Source organism: Sander vitreus, chromosome 6, assembly GCF_031162955.1.
Source record: "Sander vitreus isolate 19-12246 chromosome 6, sanVit1, whole genome shotgun sequence".
Taxonomy (NCBI): domain Eukaryota; kingdom Metazoa; phylum Chordata; class Actinopteri; order Perciformes; family Percidae; genus Sander; species Sander vitreus.
Window position 1 is genome coordinate 33,587,490 of NC_135860.1, and position 16,520 is coordinate 33,604,009.

The 16,520-nt window shown below is 40.5% G+C and overlaps 1 protein-coding gene across 1 annotated transcript in view; it reads left to right on the plus strand.

The window, feature by feature from the left end:
- Positions 1 to 4,362: 4,362 nt before the first annotated feature.
- Positions 4,363 to 16,520, plus strand: part of LOC144520127 (protein TMEPAI-like) — a 73,945-nt gene continuing 61,787 nt past the window's right edge. Inside the window, exon 1 of the mRNA XM_078253815.1 lies at positions 4,363 to 4,522. Coding sequence (XP_078109941.1) covers positions 4,429 to 4,522 — 94 coding nt within the window. The 5' untranslated portion in view covers positions 4,363 to 4,428. The remainder of the gene's footprint in view (positions 4,523 to 16,520) is intronic.

The window sequence follows — 16,520 nt, forward strand, 5'->3', positions numbered from 1 at the left end:
AAGTGTCCTCACTAGCCACACAAGACATCATACAACTGTTTTTACAATCTGACTTGGACTTCTCCTGACAAGTAAACTGAACTTTACTTTACTTAACTAAGAACAGATATGATTGTATGCTGCTGCATTAAGATTTCCTGGATTGGATTTAAGGGGCTAAGCCCAAACCATAAAACAGCCCCAGATCAAAGAGAACAAGAACAAGAAATTTGCTATATTTAGCTTTGTATGTGCTTTCCTTTTCAAACTGCACACTATTATTCACATGACATTTCTGCTCAGTATGAATTTAGAAATACTCTCAGCCTTGCTGTCTCTTTGCAAGAACAGAGCACTTCGCTATATAAGCTGTAGGCTGGGACTCTCATTTTCCCTGAGACCTCCTCCATGTACGATTGTAGTTTCTGATGAAGACAACTTGTAATTGATTCAAAGCTTAAACCTGTGCCCGGGAGGCGGCTTTGGTTTCACAAGTAATGGAGTGACTAAGAAGAGACATAAGGGGACTGAAGCAGACACCAGAGAAGTGGAAAAGTTTTTTCAGTCAATGTTTGGGATGAGGCATAAAAGAAAGCTTTTCCAAGCTGAGCCACAAGATGGCGCTATGAAGTAATGTGTCTCTCTCAGCACCACACAAGTTCAGACAAAGAGGTTGCTCTGGAGAAAAGGGTTTGTTTTTTTAGAGAGGGGAGGGATGGAACTATCTTCCACTAAGGCCTTTACTGTGCTATTTTTTTCAGTATCAGCCTGATCACATACCTGATGCGTCCATGGTCTCATCACAAACAAAATCTCAACTAAACTTTTAAGCATATGTGGCTGATAAGAAACTACGTGAGTGAAAGATTTTTTCTTTTAATCTTTCTTAGTCACCTATATGGTGAAAAACATACATTAAACCTTTTTAACTTTATCTTTAAATATGTGATACACACAACAACAGGCTTATCATGGCTTCAAGTGCGGAGTGGTAATGTCATCGGTATGGTTGTGTGAGCAGACACATGGTGGTGGTGTTTCCTTTCCCGCCTGCATTTAATATAAAAAAAGATATATTTTTAGATCTTTTAGACACAACATGAACATGCCATGCTTTGAATCAAATGGTCACAAAACAGCAACAGTAACACAGAGTGAACTCCTGAATAAGCATTAAACCCATATGTAAGCAGGAAAGCCATATGCAAAGTTCCTTAAATAGACTCATACGCATGTGCAGAGCGTGATAAACCTATCAACCTAAGGTTAGTATTCCTCAAATACAAGATGAGACAGATGTTTCCCGAGAGACACAGAGAGGCTATGCGTGCAGTGTGTGTGTGTGTGTGTGTGTGTGTGTGTGTGTGTGTGTATGTGTGTGTTTGCAGACTGCAGTCATGGGGGATGGTAGGCAAGCTGCTAGACTAGAGTGCATTAGGTATTCAGCTGTGCCTAGTATTTATCTGTCTGCTGGCTGTCTAGTCTGGTCTGGCCTGTTAGTGGTGTCACCCTGCGTGCTCCCCGGGGGACTAAATTGACGCTCCAGACAGACTGTGCATGTGTCTGAGTGTGTGTAAGTGTTATTTGGTGGTGGTGGGGTGTTTGTGAGTGGAGAGAGGTGGGTTGCAAAAGTGAGAATTGATGTGTGTCTAAGTCTGTCTGTATATGAGAGCTTGTCTGGTGTGTGCATGCATGTCTGGAGTGTGTTTTATGTGAGGACATTAGAATGACCTCACATCAAGGCAGAACAAAACTCTCCTCAGTGTCTCAATTGATAATGCTGCTTTAGTTGTCAAGACAGCAGCATCTCAATTTGTTGCTGACAGCAGCCAGGCATTTGTAAATTGTGTCGTGGTCATGCAACTATTTTTTCTTCGCTTTCATAAGTGTCAGTTCGCTCATGGAGGAGTGTGGAAGCCATTAAAGAAAACATTTTTGCATGATTGGATGCAAAAAATGCAACTTGGCTAGTGATGCGGCACTTAATGCACAACATCTGTTGAAGGTCTTTGATTTTAACGTTTACTTATTTTCTTTCACAGAGGTCCATTTTATTGTCTTTGGTTACTGGTGTTTCCCCCCTCTAGGGCAGGCATTTCCCAAAAAGTTTCAGTCAATGTGATGAGATTTTATCCCATAGATCAGGAGGTTTTTTTGTTTTTTTTTTACTTTCATGATTTGCTGCAGAAGTGGACTGCAGGAAAGCATGCCTCTGATCAGAACAGTCATTCCTGTATTATTTACTCTTTGTCCGCTGCACAGATTAAGTAAAAATCTAACTATACATTGGAGGGCCACCTAAAAACTCTTCAATGACCTCTTATGGTCCCCAGTTGAGAGTTTGGGAACCTGCTGGTCAACAGTGTTGTGCAGGCTACTTCCAAAATGTAATACATTATAGATTACTAGTTACTGTCATTTGAGAGTAATTAGTTATATTACAATATTACTGTCTCTGAATTGTAATGCTTTACACTACTTTTGCTTTACTTTTGAGTTACTTTCACCAAAATAACAGCGGAAGTTTGACTTGGCAGGTAGCTTGTGACATTTCCCGACATGTTTATATCTGTCAGCAGCTCGGATACACTGCTGTCCGCGCTGACGTACCGTCACCTGTTGGGACACAGATGTTGTCCGTACCGTCTCTGGTTCTGGCTCTGACCACGGGAACAGTGACGGGACAGCTCGCTTCAACGCAGCGTAATAACTCCTGAAAATAATGTCTATCTCGCAAATGTATCTGTCTATGCAGTCATCTCAACCATCAAATACAGCAACAGGAAATAACACTCACTGCTTCTTTTTTTCCTGTGAAATGTTTCGCGGTGTGGGTGAATTCTTAAAAACACCACTAAATGTTGCGTTATAATGCGTTGTAACTTGCGTTACTGAAATTGTAACGAGTATAATATTACAAAAATTGAATTAGTAATGCGTTATATTACTGCGTTACAGCAAAAAGGAATACTCTGCTGTCTTCTCTACTGCACATGTGCCCCTGAACCACAAGACTGGCGCAGCGGGTCACCTCAAGGTTAGCCCCTTCAAAGAGCTGTCTCCACTGGCTGCGGTTCACCCTAACAAGGGAGTGAAACTCGAAGCACTCTCCCCACCCTCCCCAAAGAACACACCAGACCGACTAGTCCTGGCCCTGCCTCCCCCCTCTTCAGCCATAACCACGACCCGGCCGTCTGCTAGCTTTCTGAGTCAGGTCAGCGAGTGGGGGTGGGGGCTGCAACCCAGACACCCCACACACACACACACACACACACACACACACACACACACACACACACACACACACACACACACACACACAACCCCTGCCCCATCCCTACTCTGTTGCTGCCTTCAAGTCCTCCTCGCACAGCTCTATATTCTAGTTGCGAATATGTAGGCCACATTTAGGTCCTATTGGTGAGAAATATGTGTACAGTAGTTTTACTTTGGTGAACTGCTTAACTGTACAATTCAAATACCATAATTTATTCTGCATGACAGTTAAAATGATAAATTAAAGTAGATGACTGCAAACCATGGTGTTATCCAGTATTCATTTCAGTATTTTTGCTGCTTAAAGCAACTACTAAGATAGTAGTCTGCTAAACAGGTGGTAATAAAAGGTGCAGCACTCTCAGCTGTATAAATTGTAATATTTATGAATAATCAGGCATCACAATAGTCAATTAATGCATTCTGCAGCTAATATATGCAAGGATGTTCATGAATATTAAATACTGACACCACACAGCACGACACCAAGCATGACTGAGACAGGGGTCCCTGCATAAACAAAGATTATCTTTTACTTATTTAAAAAAGTAGACTACTTATCACAAGCATAAGTGTTTAAGTAATACATTTTTATATCTAATTTGCATTATTGCAAATTATGAACATATAATGTCGTTGAGTCAGATCATGTGCTGAGCATACACACTCCCTGAAACGTGTCATTGTAAGAGACAGTGAAGTCTGAGAGAATGGCATTTTATTATATTTTTGGCTTAGAATCGTGGTATTTCAGTCCGCTCCTGAAGGCAACACGTCTATTTTTCCTTGTCTGGCTCTCCTCTGGAGCCCTCTGATTGGACGGAGTGGCAGTCTGTCAGTTTGTGGGCGAGGCGTGGGCGTGAGCCTGCTGTGTGTGCTCTGCTCTAGTAGAGGAAGGACAGGCTACTCTGAGCGGCGGAGGAAGGAACGGGAAAACATACAATGCGTTAGCCACGGGCAATGGCTCGCCCCCAAATCTCCTTCTAATTCACTATCCGAGCCGCTCCGAGACAAATATGGCGTGAGAAAAACCGTGGAAAATAAGTGCGAAACTGTCGGGAGTTACTCGTAGCGGCGGACCTTGCTGCCGCTGACTGGAAGTTTTCCAGTCGTGGGGCCCCGACGGTGGCGGCGGCTCTCTCCCCGGAGCGGTGTCCCGGTCTGCCCAGCCTCATGCAAAACCTAACGGCCCCTGGCGGCCCCGGCAACTCCAATGTCACCTGCTCCTGTAACTGCTCTGCTTCCCAGCCACAGGGAATGGAGATATGTGAGTAACATTTGTTGCGTTTCTCCTCACGGTAAAAAATCTACCAAGAGACTTCAGTGCCCTCTCCGTTGTATGTGTACTCTCCAGTGTAGCAACAGAAAAAACAAATCAGACAAAGTATTAATCCAAGACGGTCAACCAATTCTGCTGTTAACTCGCTATCGACCGTTTCCTCTCACAATGATATTCTTTATAGTAGGCGATAATACTTCTATAGGGACTTACAGTAGGCTATGTCAAATATAAACTTTATGGTGACCTTAGAGTACTTACTGGTGTTTATAATCTATTGTATTGTCTTTATTTGACTTAAAGTTTGTACCACACAATATTGAGTTTATAGTGTTTTGGTTATATCAAACTTTATGTTATGGCTAAGCTTTTAGTAGCCATTAACATTACATAGACATGCTGTAACATTAGTACTCAACAGTTAGCTTACAGTGAAAAAACATGTCATATTCGTATAGCATTAGCATTTTACATACTTCTATTTTAGTTCTTGATATGTAATAAAGATTTACTGTAGTTGCTTTTAACGAGAAGTCTTCTATTGTGAGTTTTCCTTTTACTGTTTCTTCTTACTTTAAGTTATCTGCTTTACATTTCATGTACGTTTTCTTCCATAGGGGTTGGTTTTATATTTAAACTTGAAGATTTAGCCTTATAGGCCTGCTGGGCTGTGCATATGCGCTGATGGATCACCACAGAGGGTTAAATAGTTTGCCTGTCAGCATAGACAGGAAACGCTGGAATGGTATGTTATGTCTGTCTGCCTTCTGAGCAGCCCAGAGAGAAACTATCATTATCAGCTCTGCCCTAACACTGCTGCCTGCTAGATCCACTGCAGATGTTCCTCTTATGACTGAACCAGAGACAGACAGACAGACAGACAGACAGACAGACAGGTAGAAATGCAGAGGACAGCCAGACAGTGTATGTATCCAGTCTGACAGATCTGCAGACAGGCAGAAGAAGACAAATAACAAGAGGATGCACCTAGCAGACATGCAGGCAGATTTATAACCAGATAGCTGGACAAGTACAGACAGAAATGTAGATAGACACATCCCAAGCTAGACAGGCAGACATATTGACAGACAGACAAGCTACAGACGGATGGACAGAGTTACAGTGATGTGTAATTTCCACCAGGGCCGAGGCCAGGCCTGGGCAAAGTGAGGTGAACGCAGGATATTAGATGTAGATTTGGCAGCTGAGCGTGGTTGCGCTGCCGCCACAATGTAACCAAGAAGTGTGTGTGTGTTTGTCCGGCAGACGGACTGGTGTTCTACCATTCGTTTTCTGTGGTATCATCGTGTTGCCAGCCAGGAAAAACACATAGTAAGGCATGAACTGGTGCATTCACAGACGCACTCTCTCTGCTGTATAGCAGAGAGAGTGTAATTAGATAATCCAGTATAACTGCCTAAAACTTCCAAACTGAGCAGACAAGCAGAGCTGCAAAACAAAGATTGATACTTGCAGCGTATTTAACAGCGTAGTATATTAACGATTATGCATGCGACTGTGTTTGGTACTAAATAAATGCTGGCCTGGTATTTTTTATGTATTTCTGGTCATCTGAACAACTCACTAGTTGGAGGGAGCTCCGTTCACAAGTGGTTTGAAATAGCTGTGTCCTACTGTAGTGGCCGTCTGGTTTGAAAAGAGCTCTTGTTTGTCGGCTGTGTTGTCATGCAGACTCGGCAAGGCTGAATAATGTAGCTCATGCTTTGATGATTTCTCTGGCTGAAGAAAAGAGCTACAGTCTGCCTTTTTTTTTTTTTTTTTAAGTGAAGCAGGCGGTCTCACTGGTGTTTCCTCTTTAGTCAGACGAGGAGGAAAATTGAAAAGGACTACGAACATAGAGGGATCACAGTGCAGACAGTGTGTCACGGCCAGGAATCGAACCCCATGCTTACACACTGGGATTGTTGTTGCTGTGCTTGGATTCATTGTGTAGTACAGTTATCTCATATCACAGGTATGGTATTATAAAGTCCTGAGGTCAAACAGCACAGCTTCATAAAAGCAGTATTTGTGCACATTCTTTAGCTTAAACCTACTGTTAGCAGCCCAGAAAATACTTTTTTTCTGTTCACATTTTTAACCCACGGTGATAAGAACTATCATTCATCTAATTGCAAATCAAATTTTATAGAAATTTTAGATTTCTGTGTAAAGCTATAGTCCATGCAGGGTGACACCATAGGCAGGTCATCTGCAAACATTTTGACATTGAGGCGGAGCCAACATTCACGTTGCTTTGATCTTGTGAGTTGATTGCCAGAGTTTGATCGTGTGAGTTTGATTGCGAGATCATATTGGAATCATTGCAGTTTAATTGCATTACTCGTGCTACTCGCGCCACATGCTGCTGGAGAGCTGTGGGCACCAAGAGCGTTTCTTTTTGTCATCAGTATGGCCGAAATAACCACTGTTGCTGCTTGGTACCTGTTGTAGAAGTGACAGATACATTGAAAAATCAAACGGCATCCTGTCTAGATTAATAATATCATCTGGAGGAGCAAAAACTGGTTGGTAAACATAATGACCAGTCACTGCTGTCAAAGTTTTTTGTGCCTCTGATTTATATCACTCGTAGTCCATTAATTTGTCACAATGTAACTTCATTCAAAGCAGAGCTCCACCAAAGAGCCTGCAATCATTGCAGAAGGTTATCTGAATAAGAATTTTGGACGTGTGGGGGCGAACTATGTTCTTAGTTAAAGCTGACAACGGGACAATATTTTTTATTTTATGTTGGCAATGCAAGCTGAAGCGACGTATCAGATGACGTTGAGAAGTTGCAGTGAGGAATATTTTAGGAGCACCATTTTCGGCAGTGCAGAGAGGTAGTGGCCCACACTAACTTAGTGTTGAGCCGGGAAACATGGCTAAAAGAGCTCTACAGCGAACAGATGTGCTGGGCGAGCCGTCAGTCGGTGGAAGCTAACAGAAGCTAGCTGGCGTAAGCTTGACAGCTGACCAACGCTACCGAGTGATCGGCGGAGACAGGGAGTACGTGTATTTGAAAGAGTCCAGCAGTTGTGGCAGACGAAGGTCCAGTCGGGAGTTTGGATGGAGAGTCCACTGAAGTCCACTGTGGTCTGAAGGGCTAATCCTCGCTACATCACTAGCTAGCGGTAACCGTTAGTCGGGAGCTTGACCGCTAACGTTAGCCAGCTGAAGCTAACAGTCGATCGATGGTTAGTAACGTACGTCACACAGGCTGGCAGCAGCACAGAGTCCTGAGTTGATAAGTAATCTAAAACTTAGGGTACTTAATTTACCTAAAAACACAACAAAATATTAATTTTGCAGATTGTGAAGGGCAATATTCACGCCAGCGTCTTCATGTTCCAACATACATTTTTTTTTTGAAGTGGTAAATACATGTTTCGGAGTATCCTCCAGGCATATGGACTTTTAACCCTGGTGTTGTCCTTGGGTCAAATTTGTTTTATGGGTTCCATACAACGTTCTATGCAAGTAATAATAATGATTACTTTCATTGAATTTTGGGTGTTTCATTCAATTTTATGGAATTTGAAAAAAAAAGTTTAAATGGTTTTAACACAGTATCCTGATTAAACTTTAACATACACCAGTCTGTGATCTGTGATCCACTTGTTAGTCATGTCACATATATATATATATATATATATATATATATATATATAAAAATTATAATTTCTGCTTTTAAACTCGGTTTACTGACCATGAATAAAGAAAACTTTGAAAGCTTTTTTGACAAAAACTTAAAAAAATGCAGCGTCATGGGTGCGGCGTATATTTTTCTGCTTTTTTGTCCTTTGCCAATCACACCTATGATTACTGTCTTTCTTAAACAAGTGGGGAAATGCCATGACTGTGTGAGGTCATTTCACTTGTACCTAATGCAACCCCTTTCTTTTTTTAATCAAGAGACGTTATCTTGATCGCTGTGCAGTGGTTTGTTTTGTATTATGGATTCCAGAAGATTCTTAAACAAAGTGAAACTGTACCAGCAATCAGGAAAATAACCTGAAAAACAAGGATTAGAAACTAGAAATTACAATTAACTTTTTTAATGTAGTGTAGTAACTTCAAAATTTCTTTTTTTTGCTTGCAAGAAGTAATTGTTGTAATTAAGTCAGGTAGTAGTCATCCGCAAGTAATTGAATAAAAAAAATAAGCACTTTTTGTTGTGTGACAAGTACCTTCTTAACTTAGTATCTTCTTAATTTTTGTCTTTTTTGCCTGGAAAAAAACTCAATACATTTTTGGTATGACCGAAATGTGTCTATAGCACCAAGTACAAACAACTGTCAAGTACAGAAAGCTGACATTTAAAGTCTGGTTAGATTTATGTCCTGTTTACTTGGTCTTTGATCAGTTAGTTGATTTAAATCAAATCGTTGCCAATTTATTACTCTTATTTTTGGCAAAGTTCTTAAATCAATCAGTCAATCAATCAAACTTTATTTATATAGCACCTTTCAAATGACAAACTGCAATTCAAAGTGCTGTACAGTGATTGAAAAACAGCAGACAAAACAAAGAAAAAAGAAAAAGTGGATTTAGAGATTAATGCATTTATATACTTTAGACAGGGTTTCTGCGGGTCTTAAAAAGTCTGACATTTCAAAATCAAAATTTAAGTCAAAGTATTGTGTCTAGGTTTTAAATAAATTTAAACAGGTCTTAATTTTCCTACCTCCATGTAATGCTGCCTCTAATGCTCATTGAAATGCTCTCGCAGCGCTTTAGAATGTTTTTTTTTTAATTCTGTGATGTTGTAGTTCTTTCTTTCGCTAGTGCAAATATAATTCTCTTTATAATGACTACAAATGAGACAACATGCAACTTAAATTGCAGCCAATCAACTTTAGTGTTATTGGTGTGAGTCTCTTTCGATTTATACCACAGACATAAAAAGGATTTTATTCTTTAGGTATGTGGATGTAGAAGTTTAGCGATACTTGGCTTAAAAAACTGAATTTAGGGCAAAAATCCAGGTGCTTACAACGTATTTGAAGCCTACTGCTTCCTATGCGAGCGAGAAAGCAATTAAACTGGGAACGTTGGGTATATGGGCGCTGGAGTCTCATGTGGAAAGTGATAAAACATCTAACTGCTGTGGAGGGTCTCCAGCTAACGAAAGCCATCAGCCAGTTCTGCTGAGTATCTGGCGTCTCCAGCCCCGGCCCCAGCACGACCTCCACACTGCCTAGGTGAGACCAAGACAGCAGCTCCGCAAGTCCGTAAGCGACCTCCGTGTCGATTTTGGATCAGAGCCAACAGAGCGGAGGTGCTGTGGGTTGGGTACTGAAACTAGGTGCCAATATGTATCTACCGGGCCGAATAGGAACTTGGATTTAGGTGCCTCATTTTGGTGGTGCCACTTAAATGCCAGAAATGATCAGAGGCAACAGAAGCATCGCTGCAGCAGGTAACGTTAGCCTACCGTTAGCCAGTAGCTGCGTGAATACGGTTAAATGCTGAAAGCTAAATGGTGTAAAGTGTGGCCGTATTTCACACTGGGACGTCCAACAGTCTGCAGTTAAGACACAGAGTAGCTGCACCATAGACACTGGTGGTGGTTTCAGAGTTGTCGGAGAAACAACACAGACGGGACTTAATGGTACGTTCAATTACAGTTGGGAAGCTGGTGGTGCATTCCATGTTTTTGTAAAATACCCTTTTGTCATCTAGTTGTTCTTTTTTTGTCGTGTAACTGCAATTGACTGGTAAAATAAGTTTGTTATAAGTAATTAAAAGTATCCTTTTAGGGCCGGTATTGGGGGAAAAAAAACGAAACCATACCCAACCCTACTCTGGGTCCTCCACAGGGTGACTAGACACCAGTCCTATAATGCAAATGAGGTAATTGGAGAATTGTTTTAGATGATGTTTCCCGACTATGACATCTGACATTTTTTTGTTGCATTTTTGATGTCGTTATATAGGTCTTAAATTTAATTCATGATGGTCTTAAAAAGGTCTTAGAAATTCTTAAATTTGACTTTGTGAAACCTGCAGAAACCCTTATGGGTGAGACATTTTAACATTTAAGAACATTGGCATTTTTGACCAAACGAAAAATGGTTCTGTATCAAGACATTTACTTTTCTTGTTGTAAGGCATCTGAAAATTGTCTTTATTTGTACCAAAACTCAGATATAATATTGGCACTAGTATCAACAAATTTCAAGTCAGACCCAGCCATTACTATGAAGATTTTTTTTTTAAATGTGTCTCTCTAAAGAAAGGACTGGAAGATCCTTGTATGAAATAATGATCTTAGAATATCGTCTCATAATAGAATTATTATTTACCTCCTGGTTCTTTTGATGCACACATAGCAGTATATAGTAGCACTATACATGGACTTGCCATCTGGGAAAGGTCTGAGTCTGTGTGTCAGAGACTTGAGTAGCTGTCTGCGTCTCTGTGTATGTAACAGTTAGCCTGCAGCAGAGGCCAGCCAGCCAGCCAGACGGCTGTGAACGGCCTGATCTGTAATCCTGTGTATGAGTGGTGTTAGTGTGTAGGTGGCAGCAGGGTCATCTGTCAACTACCTCAGGCCAAACACGCACACGGCTACTTGTTGACTCTCCCTCAGACACATGCACAAAGACACACACACACACACACACACACACACACACACACACACACACACACACACACACACAGGCACTCTCAGGCTCAGACAATATTTACCCTGCAGTCTCCCGCCAGACAGCCAATCCAATTTCTCACTAAGCTCTTAGTTTTTTGGGGGCAAGTTTTTTTGCCCCCTTTTTTGTTTGGTTTGTTTGTTCGAGGTGTTGTTCATTTGGAATTGGTTTGGCTTTTTTATTCATTTTTATTATTAATGAATTGCAATAATAAGCCCTGGAAAAAAGAGACTTCAAACTGTGAGTCTGAATAGAAATTCTGACACCTTGGGGAGGGGAGTGTCTAAGACAACCAAACAACAGCATTTAAAAAGAAATCTTTTTTTCTCCCAGACAGATTTATTTTGTGATCACTGCTTCTGTAATTCATTTCACAGGGATTTTCTACACTTGGTTAGAGTCCTTATTCAGTCTGCCACCTCTCCTGAGCTGAGGGGTTGTGGCAGTGAACAGTGGTACTCGACCTGCAGCAAGAATGAGCTCTTTGTTTTATGTAAGTCAGAGGAGTCCCCAGACCCTATTACACCATGGAGGTGTAAGGTAACTTTAACACATTTTCTGGTAGAGAGCACTGCAACAATATTCATATTGTAAAGTCATCTGGAGAGAATATTAGTTTTCTCAATTACATCCATTTAGCAAATTCAGGATGCTGAAATATTTATCTTAATTAGCCATTGCCTTTCGGTGTTTTAGCCTCTTAAAATCCAATACTACCCTTATATTTTAGCTTAAGCTTAAAGGTTATTTTATACTGTCTGACAGAATTGCATGAACTGTATTTTCATTATCTGCTTGTTCCAGATCTTTATTGAAGCTATATGAAGTCAACAATGAGTGAAATAGGACAGATTGTTTTAATCATAGATTATAAAATGTCAGCAAATAATGAATAGTTCCTAGAGATTTCAAATGTCTGACCAACAGTCGGGCCCAAACCCAAAAGATAAGTAATTTACTTTTTTAATTTATTTCTTTTTAATTTTTTTTTTTTTTAAGACATGCAAAAAAACCTGTAAATATTCACAAAGGAGAACATCATACCAGTGAATCTTTTGCAATTTTATCCTTAATTACTTAAATGGTAAATTGATTTTAAAAATGTTTGGCAATTTTCTATCGATTGACTGATTAATCGTTGCACCTCCACATTGAAATATTTAACCCCAAGTTTGCATGTTTTTAGCTGCACCATTCCATCAAATGGAAAGATTCTAGGGTCACCCTGGTAGCTCACCTGGTAGAGCATCTGCCCTATGTACCCAGGCTCAGTCCTTATCACAGCGGCCCAGGGTTCAGTTCCGACCTGCGGCCCTTTGCTGCATGTCTTTCTATGTAAACTTTGTGATCTCCAGCATAATTTAAAGTAAAGTTCTGTGGGTTTGAACAAAGTTTGGCTAAACAACATGTAATGATTTACCACTGGTGGGTCAATGGTAATGTTTTGGAAGAGGAGCAGTATGAGAAACATAATATGTTTTTTGAACATCAAAGCATGTAAACCTATTCTAGCAGACCCCAAGAGTACATTGTGATGCCGAAAAGGAGTAAAAGGCTACGTTCAGATTGCAGGCAAAAGTGGCCCAAATCTGGGTTTTTTTGGGGTCAAGTGACCAGGTCAGACTCTTCAGAAGTACTGTGAACACTCAAATCTTGCCCAGATCGGATTTTTTCAAAACAGATTTGACCACTTCCATATGTGGTCCTGAATCAGACCCAGGTCTGATTTTTTTTTTTCAATGCGGCCGCAGTGTGAACAACCAAGGCGGATTTGATGCGACTTTTCCGTCAATCTACATCAACATTTGTCACAATTATGCGCAGGCGGGAGTTAGCCCTAGACACAGACAGTAACATTAAAAACTTGACTAGGCCTACAAAATGGAGAACAGTGATGGAACAAGTCAATGGAGGGAGAGTGAGGTGATAGACCTAATTAGTGTATGGGGAGATACTTCAATTCAATCAAAACTAGAAGGATCATACCATAACCGCTCCGTTTTTGAAAGAATTGCAAACAAAATGGAAGAATGGGGACACAGGAGAACATGGCTGCAGTGTCAAAGTAAGGTGAAGAGCCTTAAAGCTAAATTTAAGGAAACTAATGATTTCAATAACCAAAGCGGTCATGGTCGCATCACCTGCCCATTTTATAACGAGCTTAGCCGTGTTTTGGGCGATAAACCCAGCTGTCAGCCATTGGACGATTGATTGTAACGTATTCCGTTACGTTACTCAATCTGAGTAACGTATTCTGAATACTTGGATTACTTCCACATTGAATTGCATTTTATAAGTAGGAATGTGGCCATCACATACAGCTTACTAAACAGGCCTATTCAGGTGTGTTCTTCTGTTCCAACTGTCTGAATGTGTTCCTAAACAAGCAGATAGATGTTTGTATTTGTAGTCCCGAACTGCATACTACAAAACTCTAACCGCAGTCTAAGCTACCACGAGCTAATTTTAGCTAACGTTAGCTAACATGTCAAATAGTGGGCTAGTCAGTCTTTCAACGGCTCTGGGGATAGTAAATCAGCATGTAGGAGAATGTAAAGTCGCACGTCAACTACAAAATAGCAAGGTGACCAGTAAGCAGGCGAAGAGGAGCCTGAAACTCCGAGGAGTGAAATAGCCAATTTGGCTCTCTTTCTCTTCATTCTTCTCCTCCTCAGCACCTGCTCATTAATGTTACGGCTGCCATTACACAAACATTTTGAAATAAAAGTGAAAATGCTTACTTCCTCCATAACCTCCCTAACTTTAGTGCAACAGCGTGCTGCGTCTGATGTCATTGTTGTTGGTGTTGTTGTGGAATCCGCAAACAGTTCACACTGGAATCTGATATAGGCCACATTTTAAAAGGTAATGTGAACAGCCACACAAAAAATCTGATCTGAGCAAAAAATCTGAATTAAGCATTAAGACTTGCAGTGTGAACGTAGCCTAATAGGGGCTCTTTAACAAGGTGCACCTGGAGACACATTCTACTGGCAGGTGTGAACACACGTACTTGTGATCGGATCACTCAGCACAGATGTTAAAACTAGGGATGTCTCGATCAGCTTTTTTGACCCCAGATCTGATCCGATTTTTGTTTACAAAAATAACTAAGTAAACAAAGTAACTAAAATATGTCTTAACCCTCATGTTATCCTCGGGTCAAATTTGACCCGTTCTCAAAACGTCTATATCAAAAATGTGGGTTTCTTTTTAACCAAATTACTCAAAAAATTAAGTACAATTAATTATACAATTATTAATACAAATAAAATTAGGTATAATCTCCTACAAATGAGATTTATTGACCATGAATTCCAACGGTCAACGGTAAAAAAAAAAAAAAAAAAAAGTGTTAATTTGGACCCAGAAGAACGAGTGCAGACCAGTAGACTACACAAGGGTTAAGCTGAATACATTTAACTTAGTGCAGCAAATTAGTGTTTTCTGTCAACACCGAAACAGTTCTCTTTAGGATCCCAGCAAACCCCCAACCAAAACATAAACCGTTTAAAACGAAAACTAACCTTAATAGTCAATCTTTGATTTTCTTCTCGTGTGATGTTGGCTCCAGGGAATGACTGCCTGAAAGCGTGGTTTTCTGGTGGAATCACGGAAGAAGTTGGAGAATTGAGTAATCCGCTTCTGTAAAAAACAGGTGACTAAGAAAGACTGACGTTGTTACTTGTTGCCAAGGGCTGGCAAGCTACAAGACACTCTGTGAAAGTGCCAACATCCAGGCAGTCTGGCGGTGTGTCTGTGGCGCAGGGCGTGTGTGATTAAAGGCGTGATCACTACAAGCTGATGTAAGTGATCGGAGTAAGCAGGGTGTCCACGGGGTTTTAAAAAGTATTAAAAGGTAGTAAATCAAATTAGTAAAAATGAAGGCCATTAAAAGGTATTAATCGCCATTTTACGAGGTATTAATTTTTTTAATACTTTTTTTGCAAACTATGAGTTGTCCATTTGTTTTATTATGTCTATTTAAGTTGATCTTTTAAAGTTTGTGTGATATTATATCCTATCCCGCATCGGGTGATAGCCTATCTAAGCCTGACAAGCCAGACCCACAGCAAGATGTTGGGTCTGGGAACGCACCATTGGCAGGGCTCAATCCGAGGGGCGGGATCAACGGTTGTCTTTCAAATTCCCTCTGCACGCTACAACCAAGCAGAGCAAAGAAGAAGATAGTGGAGCTAGTTGATAGATTAAACTTTTGCCGTATCTGGTCGGCAAAACTCCGAACACATATTCCTTTTTTAAAAATGACTTCAGTACCGTTCTTTGTTCTTTTCTCAAAGAAAAGCTTAACTCCCAAGTCTTCTAGAGTCACAGCCAAAGCCGATTCAAAAGACAGCTGTTAACCAGCAGCAGCTCTTCTTTGTTTTCAAGTTGTTTGTAGCCCACAAAGATGAACAGAGATCCTGAGTGGTGCATTACACAGATGAAGAGTATAGCGCAAACATTCCTCCAGGGCAAGCAGTTGGCAGGTGGCATCTCAACTGGTAAGAAAATATTGTATAGGGACAGTAGAAGTGGATAGGCTATTCAGATTGATTAAGGACGTGTTAGTGGTCTCAGTATGCAAGGTGGTTTTGTGCATTCTCTTAACAGTGTGGAAGTGTCATTGGTTTTACCTAAATAATTTATTTGAACAAGTTCTGAAAAAATATACTATGTACTCCTAGCTCTTTATGTAGATGCTGTGATGGTTGACAGTGTTTCCTCTAGAATTGTTTTCAGCAGCGGGGGGTGGGGGTGTTGAACGTCAAAAAGTAGTGTTACCTGAAAACAGCGTGTAGTTTATTTTTAGCATCTCACATCACACTTTCAGTCACTATGACCACTACTACTACGGTCAGAAACATTGGTTGTGCCAAAATATGAACAATAACGTCGCTGTCAATGGGCTTATCTGCTAATGTTAGCTACCGACCGTTACCTTAAAACCATCCAGCAAATAGACCAGTGGTTCTCAACCTTTTTTGTGCCAGCGCCTCCCTATCCATTATCCAGGCCCCTAACGCCCCCCATCAAATAATATGTAGGCTAATTGCCCCGAATATTAATGATTACCCCCTAATATACTATTGTTATCAAAAATAATCAAAAAATCATATCATTGAATGACCAACAACACATATATTTGTTTCCCAGGTATCAAAAAAGCCATGTGAATAGAAATTATATATATTTACAGGTTGTTGTTTTTTTAAATGCAACCATTTGACATTCAATTTAAATAACGGCAGCCAATCAGAACGACTAGATATGCAACATTCAAACTATAATTAGGTATTATCCAAAGGCCTGCTGCATGTCCCTGGTGT